A 19438-nucleotide genomic window follows, 5' to 3' on the forward strand; every position below is an offset into this window, starting at 1 on the left:
ACCAGGATGCCTTTGGCAAAAGGCTAAGCTTGAAGCTGCCCTTGGTACCAGAACTGCCCTGACTTCATGACCCAGTGTCAGCAGCCACCCCCGCCCCCGACTGCAGACCTGCCATAATTCTCCTAGGAGGAAGCAGACGGCAGAAGGTGGCTGGAAACACAGGAAACATGGTTTGTCTAAACACTATTACACAGAAACAATTAGAATATGACCTCAAAGCTGTAATACTTAGTACTTCAGAAAAAATCAAATTGTTCTTGATTTTCTCCAGAAAACTCATCTTCTCCTTCCTCCACAAAACCAGATTATAAGAAGAATCCTACATTTTAAAAAAGTTTTTATTTTAATCCTTCCTAGAGGAATACAGATTTGAATGAAATACATTCATTCCACAAATACATTAGCAGCAAAACCTTCCCACCAGAGTCCTCTACTCCAGCCCAGAGGTTGTGCCTTTGAGCAGGAGCGCATATTCCACAACCCTGTCAACTTAAGGATGGTCTGCTTCTTTCTGAAAGTTGGATGTGCACGGGAGACACGAAGCCCAGGTGGTGGATAAACTGACTAAGCTGGGAACCTGAAAACAGACCCATGTGGTGACCACTAAGCCTTCTTTACCTTCCAAATTCTCTGGCATCTTCCATGCTTCTCTGGTGAGGTTCAGCACAGAGACAACTGGGAAGGCCCAACTATGCAAATACACCAATGCATTTGAGTCATTTGTTGTTCTGAATTGGCAACATTTTAATGGTGTCTTGATACTTTTCATATGGTAAACCCTTCTTTCCCTTCCATGGGCTGAGGTACCACTTTGTCAGGTGAGTCCACATGTACTTGCTGTCAGGAGGCAGTCCAGCAGGCAGCATTTGGGCTCTCTAGACCTCCAGGTCCCCTGTGTCTGAATGGCTGGAGGCTTTACTGGAGTCAGAGAGACACATGTCTAAGCCTCTGACTTTGTAACAATATGTAACCATAACCAGGTGATTTGCTCTGGCTTCCATCAAAGCTAGCTTCTTGGACAGTGGCCAGGCTTCTCTCCTTTTCTTTTCCCATCACTGCCTATTAAATAAATGACCGTCCTTTTTTATTTGCCCTCTAGGTACCTGCTGAAAATCTGGAAGCAAGATCTACCCTAAACTCCCAAGTAGCCAAGAGAGGTTAAGGCAGGTGCTGCTTTAAACTTGTCACCTGAAAAATAACAGGCTGCTGTGTTCCAACCCATTCTGGGATGAGTATAAGTCACAAGAATCTGCATAAAACACAATCAGCAATCAGGACGGCTATGGCGCAGGGACCAAGTTTAGAGTGTTACCAAGTCATAGGTGAGCAGGAAAATGTAATAATGGAAGAACTTGAAATAAATATGGGCAGAAGACAGCTTTGACTCTGGCATAAATGCATCTCCCAGATTATCATGTATATAAGGAACAGACCTCAAAAGTTGACAGTTTCCTCCCCATCCATCACTTAAAAATAGGACACATGCTCTCTTTTTCCAATGTTTTAAAAAGTGTTTTCATTTATACTCTTCTATAAGTGCTTTATCCATTCCCAGTCAGTCTGTTTTGACTACTGGCTGAAAAGAAATCAGGAACCACTTCATATAAAAAACTACTGTAGTGGATAACTGGTTATGTGTGTTTTTCCCTTTGCATTATCCATCCAAAATAGCTTGCTTCTTTTTCTTTTATTTATGTGCAGAGAGAGACTCATCCGCTGAATATACAGCACTGTTAATCTTGCAGTCTTCTGTCCCCACAGAGTCTGCTAGATCTTCCTCTTCTGAGTCATCCTCTTCCTCCTCCTCTTGTGCTGATGAACTGGAGGTGGGCCCTTTGCAGGTTTTCAGGTGGCGGGTGAGATGGTATTTGGTTAGATAAGCCTTTGTACATTTTTCACAGACATAATCCCGTTTTCCTTCATGAGAATTGAGATGCTTCTTTAAGTGATTTGTTCTCAAGAACAGCTTATCACACTGGGGACACTTGATCTGGCGTTCTCTAAGAGGGATACAAGAAAAAACATTTGATTTGGGGTTACAAATGACAAGTGAGGCACACACTTATTCTTTACAACCTTGGGACTTTATCAGAGAAGCTCTACCCTTCTAGAATCAGGCTTTTTTTTTTTTAAATTTCTATTTCAGCATGTTATGGGGGTACGAATCAGGCTTTTTTTATACGAGATCTATCATACAGAAGTCATAAAACATTTGTATACTTTAAACAGCACAGGCTGATTTTGCCTATTTTAGAATTCTACATAAATAGGACCATATTATGTATATTTCTTTTGTGTCTTGCTTCCTTCACTCAGTAAGATGCTTGTGAAATTCATTCAAGTTGCTGCCAGTATAAGTTGTTAGTTCCCTTCTACTGCTGCATACTACTTACAGACATACCACAAATTATCCGTGGTAATGGACTTGTTTTTTGCTAATGGATATTTTGGTGGTTTCCAGGTTTTTTTAATCATAAGCAAGACTCCTATGAACATTTCCATACTTGTAATAAGTTGCTCTGCATTATGTATAAATTTCTCTAGGGTACATATCCAAGAGCAATACGGTTGGATCAAAGGATATGCATATTTTCAACTTTACTAGATCATGCCAAACTGCTTTCCAATGCAGTTGTATCAATATACATGTCAGTCATTGAGAATGCTTGTTGCCCCATATTCTTACCAACAATTGGAAGACTCAAATTTAAAAAATGTTTGCCAACTGGCCAGTATAAAATGCTATCTCACTATGGTGTTAATTTATATTTTCCTAAACACTACTTTTATGAAACTGCCATTTTCTGTCCTTTGCTTAGACTAATGGTTCTCAACTAAAGGTGACTTTGCCTCTATGGGGGCATCTGGCAACGTCTGGAGGAATTTCTGGTTGTCATAACTGGGGAGGGGCAGTGCTGTTGACATCTAGTGGGAAAAGACCAAAGATGCTGCTAAACATTTTACACTGCACAGGGCAGGCCACCCCTCCACCCCCAAATTAACTGGGTCAAAACAGCAACAGTGTCAAGGCTTGAGTAACCCTGGCCTAGACATTTGAGAGTTGAAAAGAACCTTAGAGATAATATAGACCAGGAATTTTAAACTCTTTTTTTGAACAGCTGAACCGTGCATATGTCTTAATGAAAGCCCAATATGGAACAGATAAAGGGCGTTAAAATCCTTGAAGGAGTGGCAGGGTGCAGTGGGGAGTTCTGAAGCCTGGCCACCTTAGCATTTCTACCACCCTCTCCTAGCAAGATTTGGCACTGAAGAATTCTGTGGAGCCCTTGGAATTCTCTGGAGCAATTTTAAAACCACCAATGTAATCTAACATTTTAATTCTGTAGATGAGAAACATTACATGCATGAAAATTAACTAACTTGTTCAAGGCCACAACAAATTAGAAGTCTGACCTCTCACTGTCCAGTCCAATGGTTTTTATATGTCCATTCAACACATATTTATTGTGTGTCTAATATATGCCAGGCACTGTCTAGATGCTAGGTCTACAGAATGTGGATAAACTCAGTCTCTGCCTTCATGGAGCTAGCATTCTAGTGGAAAGGAGATAACATAAACAACTAAAAAACATGTAACATGATTATCAGATGAAAAAAAATGAAGCCAGGTTGAGAGTGACGAGATCCTGTTTTAGGTAAGACAATCAAAGAAGGCCATTCTGAGGAGGTAACATTTGAGCAGAAACCTGAATGCAGTGAGGAAGGAAGACACGTAGGTACATGGAGGGAGCGGTTGATAGGCAGAGGCAGCGCAGTGCAAAGGACCTGAGACTACGGTGTGTTTAGTATGATCAGATAGTAGCAAGGGGAGAGCCAGTGTGGCTAGAGCAGAACATGAGAAGAAAAGTAATAAAAGATGAAGTGGGAGAGGTAGCTGCATACCACTACCACGTTATGAAGGCACTTCCAGGCTATGACAAAAACTTGTTAACACAAATATGGTGAAAAGCCACTAGACGCTTACAAGTGGAGATGGGCACAATCTGACATATCTGAAATGGATTGCTCTGGCACCTGTGGACAGAACAGTGTGTGTGTACGCATCTGTTTGGGGGAACAGATGAGACAGGAGCAGTAGCAGCGAGGTCAACTGGGAGACTACTGAAGTGTTCCATACAAGAGAACCTGGTAGCTTGGACAAGGTGATGGCCGAAGGATGGAAGGAAGGAAAGACTAAGGTGAGGATTACTCCAAGGTGTTTGGCTTGAGCCACTGGGTTGAATGATGGTGCCATTTAATGAGCTGGTGAACACTGGGAGAAATCAAGTTTGTGGGGTAATATTAAGAGTTGAGTTTTCACCAGGTGTGGTGGCACATGCCTGTCATCCCAGCTACTTGGGAGGCTGAAGTGGGAGGATCCTTTGAGCCCAGGAGTTTGAGGCTATAGTAAGCTATGATCCTGCGAATGCACTCCAGCCTAGGTGACAGAGTGAGACCCATCTCTTTTTTTTGTTTTTTTGTAGACAGAGTCTCTCCCTGTTGCCCTGGGTGCAGTGGCATCATCGCAGCTCACCACAGCCTTAAACACCTAGGCTCAAGCGATCCTCCTGCCTCAGCCTCCAGAGTAGCTGGGACTACAGGTGTGTATCACAACGCCAGGCTAATTTTTTCTAGTTTTGGTAGAGATGGGGTCTTGCTCTTGCTCAGGCTGGTCTCAAACTCCTGACCTCAAGTGATCTTCCTCCCTTGGCCTTCCAGAGTGCAGAGACCCCAACTCTTTAAAAAAAAAAAAAAGAAAAAGTCTTGGATATGTTAGGTTTGATTTGCCTGGTAGATATCCAAAGCATCAGAGCTGCTGAATGATGGTTATATGTATGAGGCTGGAGATATAAATCATAAAGATAAAATGTAAAGCCGTGAGACTAAGGAGATGACCTAGGAAGTCAACCTCACCACTCTTCCTCTCAAATTCTTCTTTCTCAGAGGAAGGGCAAAGCCAGTTTCTGCCATAACCCTTCCACTCTCGGAGGAGAGGAGCTCTTCTTACATTTGGCTTTAGGGCTGCAGCTATTTACTTTTTAAGCAGATAAATAAAAAGAATGCCAATACTACTACATCCACTTTGAAATGCCCAAAAGTAAAAATACAAACATATGAAAATTTTACTAATGATCTCTATAGGAAGCCTAAAGTGTCATTCAAAAATATTTTTAGTGAATAGTGTTTTTTTATGTGAATGACTTACACCAGCATTATGCTGTAAAGTGGCTACAAAAAACCAAGTGCAAATTAGGCATCACTTGAAGGAACAGAATCAAGGTCAAGACCAAGAAAGACGACAGCACTTTGGGAGGCTGAGACAGGACTGCTTGAGGCCAGGTGCTTGAGACCAGCCTGTGCAGCAAAGCAAGACCCTGTCTCTACAAAACCAATAAATAAAATATAGCAAGGTATGGTGGCATGCATCTGTAGACCCAGCTACATGGGAGGCCGAGGCAGGAGGATCACTTGAGCCCAGGAGTTCCAGGCTGCAGTGAGCTATGATCACACCACTGCACTCCAGCCCAGGCACCAGAGCAAGATCCTGTCTCTTAAAAAAAAAAAAAAAAAAAAAAGACAATAATTCTACTTTACTATGTACTGAACAGATCATATCTGGAATATATCACTTTTGGGTACCAAATTTGAAACTAGGTGATATGAAGAAAAGTTTCAGAAATTAGGGACATTTGGCCTGAGGAAAAGAGGGTTTAATGGAAACATGACAGTGACCATAAATTGTATGAAAGGCTGTCAATTTAAAGGAATATTAAACTTACGTGTATAGTAAGTTTAATAAAGGGCAGATGTAGATGAAAAAATAGAGGCTGATGTCACTTGGTTCAAGCAAAACTTTTCTTCAAAACTACATTTGTGTGATATTTAAGAAATAATATATCCACTTGCCAGAGATATTGTGGAAATCAGTCTTTCACTTGGACAAACTCAGCAGTTCTTAACCCTGGCTGGACATCAGAATCACTTAGAGAGCTTTTCAGAATACCAAGGTCAGGGCTCTACTCCTGACCAATTAAATTAGAATTCCCAGGGGTGGGGTCCTGGCAACAATGATTGTTTTTCACATTCCTGAGGCAATGATAATGGGCAGTGTTAAAGACTGAATATTTGTCCCCTCAGCCCCCAACCCCCAGTGTGACGTGGGGCCTCTGGAAGATAATTAGGGTTAGCAGAGGTCAGGAGGGTGGGCCCTCCACGATGAGATCAATGTCCTTATAAGAAGAGATCAGAGCTCCCATTCTCTCTCTCATTCTCTCTCATAAGAAATTTGCTTTCTCACAGTTCTGGACGCTGGAAGTCTATGATCAGGGCACCAGCAGGGCTGGGTTCTGGTGAGGGCCCTCTTCCTGGCTTGCTCAATGGCTGCCATCTCTTGCTGTCTCTCCAGTTGTCTGAGCCACCCAATCTATGATATTTTGTTAAGGCAACAGGCTGATTAGACAGGCAATTAGACTAGATGATCCCAGAGATCTCTTTCAGCTCTAACACTGTGCAATTCTATATAATATTTGGTGATTCCTGTCTAATTTTCTAAAAGTTCACACTAATAATGAAACTAATGAAGACTTTGTTTTAAAAGGTCCTTTTGAGAGTTAGGAATGTAAATCCAGACTCCTTGGCTGTTTTGTGTTTCAGGTTGTACTGTGATTAAGAAGCAGACAAAAGAGCTGAAATTAAAGCGAAGTATTTATCCAAATTCTACAATAATACATAAAGTTTCCAGTGAACATGGATTTCTAAAGAATACCTCCATAATACAAGCTCATCATGTCTTCTCTCTCTTCTAACACTTGCTAAAAGCTGAGATCCACAAAACAGTTTTTTTTTTTAAATTTTTATCCCCCCAAAACATTTCTTCTCTCTACCACCATGACTAACACAGGCTAGACCTTTAATTACATGTGGATTTAAGTAATAAATTCCTAATCAGTCTCCCATTATGTGGTCTCCTCTTCCTTCAATCATCCTCTGTCCACCTGCCAGAGTACTCTTTATAGAATGGATATCTCACCATGTCACTCCTTTTCTTAAAATCCTTCAGTGCTTGCACAACAATGTGAATACTGAACTGGACACTTAAAAACGGTTAAGATGGTAAAATTTTTATGCAATTCGCACACACACAGAGCAATGGAACAGTTCCTGGTATGCAGGGGGGTGGAGGGGAGTGGTGGATCCTTCAGTGGCTCCCCTTTATTTCTGGAATGAAATTTAATTTTCTTAACAGGACAAAAGGCTCTTCACGGTGTGGCTGCTGCGTCTCACTCCATCACTCTCTCACAGGCACACTATGTTCTAAGTACAAAGAACCACTTGCATTCAACAGTCCTTCCTGCATCTACGTTTCTGCCTATGCCATTTCCCCTGTCTAGAACACCATTCTAATTCCTTACTCTTCTTTGCCTCCCTGAATAATTCTGATTTATCTTCTTTATAGCTTAGCTCTAACTACAAGGAAGCTTTCCCAGATGCCCCCAGGCTGGGTTAGGTGCCCCTCTACTATAGTCTTTCAGCATCCAACGCTTATTCTAACAATTGCAACACAGTACGATAAATGTTTACTTGTCTGTTTCTTTTACTGGACTGTGAGCTCTTTAAAGACAGGGACAGTGTCTCTCATCTCTGTTGTTCTACCACCTAGCACAAGGCTGGGCATCAAGGAAGTATTTAAGAAAATTGTTAAATTAATAAATAAATGAGATTATGTTTTGAAAACTTGAGTACAAGAAAATACAGACAGTAGATGTGAAAAATTAAAAAAAAAGCAAACAAGTGAAACCTTCCAGGATGAAACCAAAACCTTAGTGTTCCAACCTTGGCTTGGCTATGTGCAACACAGGAGGCATCTACCTACCACAGCATCAAGGCAGGAAACAGATGATGAGATGAGTCAGCACTTGCAAACCCTTGAGTTGGTAGGCTTGGCTGCAGCCACACAACAGCTCACCACCTGAGGGACAACGTCTTGGCCACAGGGTAACTTACTGTGTGTGGATGAGCACGTGCTGCTTGAGGTCCTGCCTCCGCATAAACAACTTGTCACAGTAATCACACTTAAGATTCTTCTCGCCTGTGTGGATGACCATGTGGGTCTCCAGGTGAGCCTTCTGGGTGAAAGACTTGTCACACAAAGTACACCTGTAGTTCTTCTGACCTGCAAATTGACCCAAATTATCAACCAGTAAATACAACAACTGCTGGCATTCCCAAGACAAACAGGCACATGTACGAGTATGCAGCAGAGGCAGGAATAATGCAGAGCTGACTGGTAAGTGGAACTTTAATTTCTAGGGCTGTCTACCCAGAACCACTCAGAGCCACTGAGTTTGTATTCTGCAACCAAAATGAGTAAAGCTAATAAATACACCTCCTTTAGTACCTCTGACATAAATATGTATTATTTTTTATGTTCATAGCTGATACATGATATAAAAAAAAATGAAAATGAAAATGAAAAAAATGAAAAAAAAAAATCACTCCAAATCCTGGTGCCCTGCCTAACACAATTATTTAACAAAAACACTCATGTATTCTAGAACTTGTCTCAAGGCAAACATATTTTTATAAGCTACATTTTATAGTTTTTCCCTACCTTGTTTAAACATATAATATGACCTCATAAACCAGGGATGAAATAAAATCCATCCAAGAAAGCAAAAATAAGACCCTGCTAAGCTAGGGGTCGGCAAACCCTTTCTTAAAAGGCTATACAGTATTTTAGGCTTTCTGAGCCATATGGTCTCTGTTGCAACTACTCAGTCTTAATGCAAAAGGATGAGGAAGAAACCTCCTTTTAAAGATCTGGAGAACAAACGACCGACCAAGAAAGCTAAAACTTTATCAGTTATTTTGTAGTATGCATGAAATAAAATAAGTACTAAGAAAGGGAGTTTAGAAAATGAAAGCTCAAAACACAAATCTTGGCAGTGTGTACTGAGTTATATTCAAAGGAGAAAAATTAGCTCTGGCTGGCTGGTGAGCAGGGGTGAGCACTAATGGGAAGCTCAGGCTGCTTCTACAGAATTCCCTTCAATTTAATTCCAAACACATTTATCAACTTCCTGATTATTAACTGTATTTTTCCAGGTACCTTCAAACTATGGTGGAGGCACCTGGAGAGTCATCTTAATAACTGGAAGTAACACCCTCCAAGGACCCTCAATTATCCAACCAAGGTTCACCATCCAGTGAGGTCCTGCTGAAAGTAATCTGGATTCTTTCTCTGAAAATCATAACTCTACCCACAATACTATCCCTCTGCAAAGCCTTTACTACCGCATTTTCTAATTGCTGGGAAAATTCCATTCTGACAGTCCAATACAACTTACCTGTATGTATCTTGAGGTGGGTCCGTAGGTTGCTGGGATCACAAAAAGCCTTGCTACAGAAATCACACTTGTGGGGCTTCATACCCATGTGACCCATAAAGTGGACATGAAGTTTGGAAGGAGAGATAAAAGCTTGGGGGCACATCGAGCACTTCCACTTCCTTTCTTTGTTGTGTCTTGGCCTATGGCTGCTGCTGTGGCCCTGGCTAGGAATGTGGTTATGGATGTGGCTGGTCAGATGGGCTTTGAACTCTGCATAAGAATTGCATTCCTTGCCACAGTTACAGAGGTGTACATCTGGGTGTTCAGGAACACCTATTAAAAAAAATTACTCAATGTCTCCTGATATAGAAATCTTAAAACTTGTTCTTGATGTTAACAATTATTGCTTGTGATTCTCCCTTCTACCAGAATTTCCAATTTGCCCACTACCTATAAAACAAAAATGTCTTATTCAATGCTCTATCCCCAGCATCCAAAATAGTATACCAGGCACAAAGAAAGCACTTGGTAAATACTGGATTATAAATCCTCTTTCCTAAGCAAAATATTTAGATTTACAGCACACACAAACTCTTAAACATCACTTGTCATCATAAAACAGTGCAAAGAGAAAGCCTATGCGGGTTAAATCAAATCAAAGGTCATTGCTGTACTTCATGAACTTACATCTCAATGGTACTGGCTCAGAAAATAGCCTTAGGAACATCAAAGCTCCAAACAAAAGTAAAAGATCATTTCATATGAATACTGCTTGGTCAATAACATTCAGCTTATGGAGAATGTCCCAGATTTCAAACACCTCAAATATAAAGGTAATAGCTTGTTTTTATATATACAAAGGCATGTGATTTGCTTCAGCTAATATGTAAATCATTACCAAAACTTTATTCCTGGTCCTGGTGCTTTTACTATGCTATTTTCATGACAAACTTAAGTCTTACATTAACTTACCAATCTGCTGAGCATAATCCCGGCTATAATAAAAAAGCAGTTCGTTTTCAGGAGGGATATCTTGTGAGGTGCAGAAAAAGATTTTTCCATCATGAGGATAAGCCACCAAATTCTGCTCTTCCCGATTCCTAAGTTATCACATTTAACAGATCAAGCACATTAATTTTGAAATGTATACTAAACACATCATTCTCCCCATGGCGAAATCCTATATGAAAGCTTAGGTAGAAATATTTTCTCTGGAACAATTTTGTAATTCCCTATACTACCTAAAAGGAGGGACTAGTAGAGAAACAGCATTCTTACTTCCATATATCAGTTGATTATCTTTTATAGTCAGAAACACTAGAGTCTGTTATTGGAAGGAAAAAAAAGGAAATAACAATCAAGTCTTAAACAATGTGACAAAAGACACAGTGATAGCCAGATGAACAAGAATTAACTCCCATAACAGTCTGACAGGGTAACTAATAGTCAATATAACAAAAAGGCACCCACTTGCACATTTAATGATGAATATATTGTTTCTTATTGCATTGGTAAACTGAATAAACCGCTCATTAAAAAAAGTACAGTTTCATATGTTTTAATTCATAATCACTATTAGTCAACCACTACCAGAGTTGAAAATCCTTAGCCTTTAAATATGCTCAGGTACTGGTGTAATTTGGATTCTTTGATTCTTTCCCACTTCATGCAAAGCTTCCTATTTAAAAACATCTGAACGGTAACTATTTCTCTCATCCAAGACTACTCTTACCTGGCTTTGCGCACAAACATCATCCAATTACATTCATTTTCGTCAGTTGTAACGATGCAGAATTCTAGGACACCGTTATGGTATATCTGGCAATGGAAAGCCAACACATGTCAAATGAACTGACAGGCAATAAAGTACCACACTAAATTCAATCAACAATCATCTCATTTACTCATTTGCAGTAGGTCACAGCTTTCCCAGTCAGTGTGAAAATACAGGATTGCCTTCTCCAACATGTTTGTTGTTTCACCAACCCCCCTATTCCCAGCAATATGGTAAAGACCATAAAAAACCTACAGTTGGTGCTCAGGGAAGAGAATGACTTTGCTCTTGATTATTCACCTTTTCACTAGAAAAGACAAAAAACTAGTCTACTTACTTGTCTACCTGTCTTAATCACACACCACACGGTAGGCAATGAATGAATGAATGCCCATTAAGGGCAGAGGACCATTCCCTCTCATTCTCCAACTGGATCTAGCATTCTTACATTCTATTTTGGACACCAAAATTGAAGTCCCTGATGACAATGGTACCTTACCTTTCCAATTATTGCAAGACTCATTTTCCCCTCACTTTAATTTTGCAGGCCTCATTCCCAACACATTGACTAAGATTTTTAGATAAATACTTACAGGAATAGCTGTTTATGTCAAAACCTTGCATTTCTAGCCCCTCCCATTAAAGAACTAGAGCAATAATCTTAGCTTCTAATTCTAAAATTGTTTCCCAAGGTAAATATTTGAGGAATGTTTTAGCTGATTACAAAATAAGACTTTTATTATACAAACAAAGTCCATGGCCTCCGCTGCCACAAGTACTTAAAAGGCATAAAATGATTAAAATCATTGGATTACCTCACAAAATGCAGACTAAAACAGTTTGTCCTCTATTTCCAATAGCTGGTGCTTTGCTATATATTATACGTTGGCTACCAAGAATAATAGAGAGGATGCACTATTAAATAAATGACTGGCAGGTGAATGGCACTGTATCAGTCCTGGCTGATTTTGACTTTAGATCCCTTTTTAAATACTTCATCATAATAAAAACAGCCAGAAGTCACAGAAAACTTTCATCAACACTGACCTTCCAGATATGGTTAACTGCTTTGTCTGTCCATTCTGCTACTTCCATGGAGTGACTCTGCTGGCCAATAAGAGGCCCAAAGCAAGTCCGCACAGGAATGGTTTCTCCTGCCCATACACCTACAGTGGAAGGATACCAACTACACAATCAATTATTTAAACAACTAATAGAAGATAGAAGAGAGAGGTGCTTTTTTTCCCCCTGGTCTAACATGGGAGTAGAGAGAGAGGTGCTTAACTCACACAAAGAATCTAATTTTCAGTGAACCTAAGAACTGATACGCTAGCACTCCTGAGAGGTAGCTAAGCCTTATTTGTCCCAGCCTGTAAGTATCTGAAATGTAATAAAAAGATTACATGGGGCTCAGAAGAAATGCTCAGTAAGAAGTGGTATCAGAAATTCTTGGCCAGGAGCAGTGGCTCACACCTGTAATCCCAGCACTTTGGGAGGCCGACGTGTGATGATTGCTTGCTTGAGGCCAGGAGTTCAAGACCAGCCTAGCCTGGGCAACACAGCAAGACCCTGTCTCTACAAAAAATTTTTTAAGAAGTAGCCAGGCATGGTGGTATGTACCTGTAGTCCCAACTACATGGAAGGCTGAGGCAGAAGGATCACTTGAGTCCAGGAATTGGAGGCTGCAGTGAACCATGATCATGCCACTGCACTCCAGCCTGGGTGACAGAATGAGACCCTATCTCTTAAAAAAAAAAAAAAAAAAATTCTTGACCCTGTAACTCACTTTTATACAAAAGGAACCTAACCGTGTCTTTCCAAATGTATAATTTTAGAGTTAACATGTTAAAAAATCCCGCTGGGCACGGTGGCTCACGCCTGTAATCCTAGCACTCTGGGAGGCCGAGGCGGGAGGATTGTTTGAGCTCAGGAGTTCGAGACCAGCCTGAGCAAGAGCAAGACCCCGTCTCTACTAAAAATAGAAAGAAATTAGCTGCACAACTAAAAATATATAGAAAAAATTATCCGGGCATGGTGGTGCATGCCTGTAGTCCTAGCTACTTGGGAGGCTGAGGCAGAGGATTGCTTGAGCCCAGGAGTTTGAGGTTGCCGTGAGCTAGGCTGACGCCACGGCACTCCAGCACAGGCAACACAGTTAAGATTCTGTCTCAAAAAAAAAAAAAAAAAAAAAAAATTAAAAAAAAAAAATCTAGAAAACATTATTCTATTGTAGAAATATAAAGCAATTACTATAAAATAAACTTCTAAAATCTGTGCTTAAAGCTCTGCTCTATATTATCTAAGCTATTCAGCACTTTCAAATAACTCATCCTCAAGCTGAAGCTGAAAGAATAATGAACCTAACGTTATGTTTTCAAAGAAATGGCACAGTAACTCAGAAGCCATGCTAAATTCAAATAAGGGTAAGTAAACTCTGGGAGTCTACATTTCTTATTCCTAAGGAGTTATTAGACAATTTATAAACATTTGATCTAAATACCTTTTATGCCATAAAGTTATCAGTGGTGAATTCTCCATGTTTCTATAAAAGAAACTAAATTCCAAAGAGTGTATTGTTAGGGTAATTGTTAGAGGATGAGAGAGCTGAGAACAGAAGTCAAGGCTTCAAAGACTCAGGCCAGGATTCTTTCCTCGATTCAATTCTGATTCTAAGAGAGGAGGTTTCCCAATAAAGTTTTCAACTTGATTTATTGTTATTGCCAGAAGACAAAACAAATATTCCCCAAAAGCATAAATTTTAAGCCATAAATTGACTTCTTGGATCAACCAGAAATAATAAATTATACACATCCACTTTTACAATTCTATCCTACGAACGACGGAGAGACTTAATGGGGTTTTATGGTTCCAAGGTTCTTACCAACTTCTGCTCCCACAATTGAGTGGCGGAGAACAAGCTGCTTTGGGAGAGAAAGCCTTGCTCTGCTCTCTATTGGAGTATCAGGAACAAAAGTCACTGGTCCATGATCAGGGCAGTCTGAGGGATAGGCTCGGTCACAGAGAGTACACCCTGTGAATAGCAAATGTGAGCAACACAAATGGGTTTACTTCAAGCAGGCTAAACTACCACATGGTTTTTTATTTAAATGCAAATTACTAACATGTAACCAGTAAGAAGCAAGGTTCTAGTAGAAATATTCTGATCAAAGAACCACTTTCTTACACTAAAATATATAACCACTTTTATACCACTCTTCGGACTTCAATAAGACATGATTTTTTTCTTTTTATCCAACAGGACCTAGTTTTCTATTCAGTGCATAAGAGAAACACTGATTATTACTTCCACAATCGAGTACACAGTCCCTTACATTAAGTAGATAAGTAATACGTTTAGATATGATGTCCTAAAGTCCAAAACATACAGATTCTGAACTGCAAGAGGAAACTAAATTGAAATGCTAGTCATTCAAAGCCAACATGCAGATGACATTATAGGACAACAGAGTCAGAGCCAGCTGTACCACTGCACTCTTTTGCTTCACTACAGAATGCTGAACCAAGTTTTGATGACACATTCTTAAGTCAAAAAAAAAAATGCAATCTGCTCTTTTAAAAGGCAGGCAAAATCATATTCTTGCAGGCATGTTTGCTTTAAACTCTTAATTTCTTATTGTTCACATGGTCTTTCTTTTTGCAGAGTGTCAAGAGTCAGAGAGTGCTGCCTTCATATACTATTCTCTATTCTTACTACGAGTTCACTTTTACCAGCTTATGAGTGTCTTCCATAAATCTTCTTTTGTTCTATTCTTTACACTTTCCTTTCCCTCTGTTAAGGAATAGTATTTATGACACTATTAGTAAATGACTGAGTTCAAACCTTCCAAATTCATTCACAAAATAGTTAGAATACATAAACCACAGCTATCTAAGTGTCTTATTTTCTTAAGCAATACATTAGAAACTTCTACTTGTGCCACAAAACAAGGGTGAGTTTTCATATTTAGGCAAAACAGTAATAACATTACTTCTTCAACTACTACTTGATTAAAAAGTCTTTGAATTATCAGACTCGAGATCCTCTACACACACTGAGAACTGCGCTTACGAAGGGGAATCACCTCCAAACAGAGGAGATTCAGATTTCATACTGCAAAAAAATGCTTAGAAAATTTCTCCATAGAAGATATACACATGGCCATTAAGTACATAAAAGATGTTTAACATCGTTAGTCATTAGAAAAATGCAAATCAAAACTACTATGCAGCCAGGCATAGTGTCACACATCTATAGTCCCAGATACTCGGGAGGCTGAGGTGGAGGATCATTTGAGCCCAGGAGTTCAAGTCTAGCCTGGGCAACACAGCAAGACCCCAACTCTTAAAAAAAAATAAAATCAAACCACCCCACAATGACAAGCCACTTCACACTCACAAGGAGGGCTATAATTAAAAAAAAGAAAGAAATGAAGTGTTAGCAAAAATGTGGAGAAATTGGAACTGTCACACACTGCTGTCAGGATTACAAAATGACTCAGAAAACAGTCTGCCACTCCTTCAAAAAGTTAAATATAGAGCAATTCTACTCCTAGATATACATTTAAGAACGTATGTTTATGTTCATGCAAAATCTTGTACATGAGAGTAGTGGTTCACAGCAGCATTACTCATAATGGTCAAAGTAGAAACAACTCAAATGTCCATCAACTGATAAATGGATAAACAAAATGTGGCATACCCATATTACAGAATATTAGTCAGCCATAAAAAGGAATGACATACATGTTATAACATGGATGACCTACAACATTATAAGGGGAAGAAGCTAGACACAGGTTACATATCATTATGATTCCATTTACATGAAATGTCCAGAATAGGCAAATCCATAGAGAGAGAAAGATGATTAGAGGTTGCCTGAGAATGGCGGGGAGGAGGGAATGGGGAGTGACTAAAATGTTTCGGAAATAGGTAGTGGTGATGTTTGCACAACCTGATGAATAAACTAAACACCACTAAATTGTACACTTTAACATGTATATGTAAATTATATTTCATTAAAAAAGATACACACATTTAGAAGTAGTTCTGCTTGCCCACTTAGGGAAGGATCGTTAGGCTTATTTAGGTTACCCCTTATCATTTGCTAAATTCATGAGCCTCACATTAATTACATTCTTGGATTAAAATATTTAAAAATTCTAAATTCGAGACTTTAAAAGGTTAGTGCAGGTCTCCCCATTGCCTGGCTTCTGTGGCACCATGTCATTCTGGGCTTCCTCCTGCTTTTCTGACCCTCCTGTTCAGTCTACTTTGGCAGCTCTTCCTGCACCCCTGTACCCTGATATCCTTTGCCCTCCTCTCTTCTCATTCCCCACTCTTACTTCATCCCACTTCCATGGCCACAATTAACATCTTCATGTTCATGAGCCCTAAATATTTCCAGACAGATCTCTCTGAGATCCACAGTCAACTTTTCATTAGACATCTCTAGTGGTTTTCTTAGACACTGAAATCAACGTGTTTAAAACTGGACTCACCATCACTCCTCCAGAAAAAAAATAATAATCATCTAATCCTCCCCCGCTTTGCATTATCCTATCTATCTAGTTTTCCATGTCAGAAACCGGGGTTTTCTCCTTAATCCTTCCCTTCCCCCGACTTCATTCCTATCAGCAAGCTCGACTGAGTTCTCTGTATATGTCTTCCACTTCTCCTCATCCTAATTACCTGTACTCTAGGTTGGAAAATCATAACCCTTCACTTAAATTACAGCATCATCTTCCAGACCAGATCCTGCTTGCCTCTAACAAATTTATCCTCACATTGCAACAGAACCCCACTCCAACCCTCACTCCTTATAACCTTTGAATGGCCTTATGAGACCCTTTGTATTCTAGCTCCCAGTTCTCTCCCCACGTGACCCCTCTCCTCACCTCTATTTTATGCTTCAGCAATTCAGATCCATTCATGATTCTAGGCATTTATAGGTGCCGACTCCTGTCTTCCTCTCAACTGCCTACACTTTTCTTGTCCTTAAGGTCTGTGCTAATGTACAGGTTACCTCCTCTGGTGAAGTCTTCCTTGACACTTCCATGGCCTGGTTAGCGGCTCCCCTTCAGGCTACTTTAGTACCATGCAACTACCCCCATCTTTGCACTTACCATACTGTATTGCGACAGACTGTTGACTTGCCTATGCTTCCTATCAGACGATAAGCCCATTAAACATATGTGCACGTACTCTTTGCAGCATCTAGCAAAGAGGCTGGCATATAGTTAAGGACTCAACACTTTTCCTGCACGAAGTACATAGTGACAACATCAACTTTTTTTTTTTTTTTTGATCCAGCGTCTTGTTCTGTTGCCCTGGCTAGAGTGCCATGGCGTCAGCCTAGCTCACAGAAACCTCAAACTCCTGGGCTCAAGCAATCTTCCTCAGCCTCCCAAGTAGCTGGGACTACAGGCATGCGCCACCATGCCCAGATAATTTTTTCTATTTTTAGTAGAAACAGGGTCTCACTCTTCCTCAGGGTGGTCTCAAACTCTTGAGCTCAAGCAATCCTCCCACCTCAGCCTCCCAGACTGTAGGATTACAGGTGTGAGCCACCATGTCCGGCCAAAATCAACTGTTTTATATTTTTTCTTATTGTTGCTCAGTAAGAAAAACTTTTATATGCCTAACTATGGAAATTTATGTGCATTCTGAGCAAAAAAAAAAAAAGTACATTTATATCCTCTTACATTTTTACATTAGGTTATTAATCTAATAATTTGTTTTTGGACTTATGTTTAAAAAGCACAAGGCACGTTGCACAGAATAGCTTTACTGTGGTATACTCCTATAACTCTCTATTTATAAAAACTTGGAAAATACCTTAAATATTATTGAGCTAATTAAATTTATCTGTTTTTTTTAATTTTTATTTTTTTTTAGAGATGGGGTCTTGCTGTGTTGCTCAGGCTGGAGTGTAGTAGTTATTCATAGGCACGATCATAGTGCACAGTCTTAAACTCCTGGGCTCAAGAGATCCTCCTGCTTCAGCCTCCTAAGTAGCTGGGAATACAGGCACATACCACCACACCTGGCTATGCTTATCTGTAAAACACAGAAATGATTACTTTATGTTTCATTTCTTCAGGAGGATGTTGCAAGAACGAACTAGATGTTTGTATATCATTTGGCTTACTTGAAGAAAAGGTACCACATTAATATAAAGGACAATACAAAGGCAAAGAAAAATTCCAAAGTCTAATTACTTTCTATACTCCCTCAATCAATGCCAAACTTTGCAACTAAACTTGTTAGGGACGATGGCCCTTTTTATCAGTATTTCCAAAAGAGAAAGGCTAAACAAACTCACAAATTGAAAACAAGGTTGCCATGTTTTCCTTGTTTGAATTGGAGTCTTCCATTTGCAGTGAAGATGGTACAAAAGAAAGACTGTCTGAAGATACATCTACATGACCTGTCCCCATAGCAACCTCCTGGGTGATGGAGGAAACGGCCACAGGTTCGAGGCTCAGGCCAACTTCATGGAGGGAAACGGATTCTAGGGAGGCGAGGTTGTGTGAGGTAGAGAGTGCCACGCTTACAGAGTTGGTGCTCATGGCCACAGTGTGGATGGAGTCACTGAGGGCACTGTCAGACATCCCGTTGACCCGACTTGCAATGTGGTCTGTCTCCATGACCACAGGGAGCTCCAGGCCATTCCCATGAATGGGTATCACACCGCCATGTCCTACAGCGTCTGCTGCAAGGTTGTTGCTCACAGAATCCACAGACAGAGGTTCATGACTTCTGGAGCCATTTGGGATTTGAGAATGTTCGCCTGCAACACCATCCATTGTAAGCTCCTCTGCCATTCCATCTGAAGAGATCGGGCTGGTAACCCTAGAAACGTTCTCCATAGTGATTGTTGTGTCCAAGGCCACCTCATGGCCATCACTGGGATGAAGACTTTGGGCACCATGTGTGTTCACAGAGCGAGAGTCTATTGAAACAATGCCTGTTTCTAATCCAACATTTCCATTGGACTGATAAGGATCTAGTGCTGAAGGGTTATTGGCAATTAATAATGCTGTATTACCATCAACATTTATAGAGTTGGGGTGGATATACTGAGGAGGTGGTCTGTCAGCTAAATAAGATAAAATGCCTGGGAAAAGGAAATGATGAGATATCAGATCCATTTTAGTACACTGTTAAATATAAAGAATTCCAAGTACCAATAGCTCTTTTCCTTACAAATGTAACTAAGTTAAAATAACCTCCTACTTCTTTAATTTAATCAACAGATATACTTTATAAATACCAACATACATATGCCATAATTATTTCCTATAAAACTCAGAAATCCTAAAAAATTATATAT

At 40.0% G+C, this 19438-nt stretch overlaps 1 protein-coding gene across 1 annotated transcript in view; it reads right to left on the minus strand.

Annotated features, from left to right (window-relative positions):
* Positions 1–317: 317 nt before the first annotated feature.
* The window catches only part of PRDM4 (PR domain containing 4), a 27138-nt gene continuing 8017 nt past the window's right edge, over positions 318–19438 (minus strand). Inside the window, exons 5-12 of the mRNA XM_012644723.1 lie at positions 18428–19222; positions 13985–14134; positions 12151–12269; positions 11062–11147; positions 10302–10429; positions 9348–9662; positions 8005–8173; positions 318–2000 (exon numbers count right to left, since the gene is read on the minus strand). Coding sequence (XP_012500177.1) covers positions 1688–2000; positions 8005–8173; positions 9348–9662; positions 10302–10429; positions 11062–11147; positions 12151–12269; positions 13985–14134; positions 18428–19222 — 2075 coding nt within the window. The 3' untranslated portion in view covers positions 318–1687. The remainder of the gene's footprint in view (positions 2001–8004; positions 8174–9347; positions 9663–10301; positions 10430–11061; positions 11148–12150; positions 12270–13984; positions 14135–18427; positions 19223–19438) is intronic.

The sequence above is a fragment of the Propithecus coquereli genome, unplaced genomic scaffold (genome assembly GCF_000956105.1).
Source record: "Propithecus coquereli isolate 6110/MARCELLA unplaced genomic scaffold, Pcoq_1.0 Scaffold218, whole genome shotgun sequence".
Classification (NCBI taxonomy): domain Eukaryota; kingdom Metazoa; phylum Chordata; class Mammalia; order Primates; family Indriidae; genus Propithecus; species Propithecus coquereli.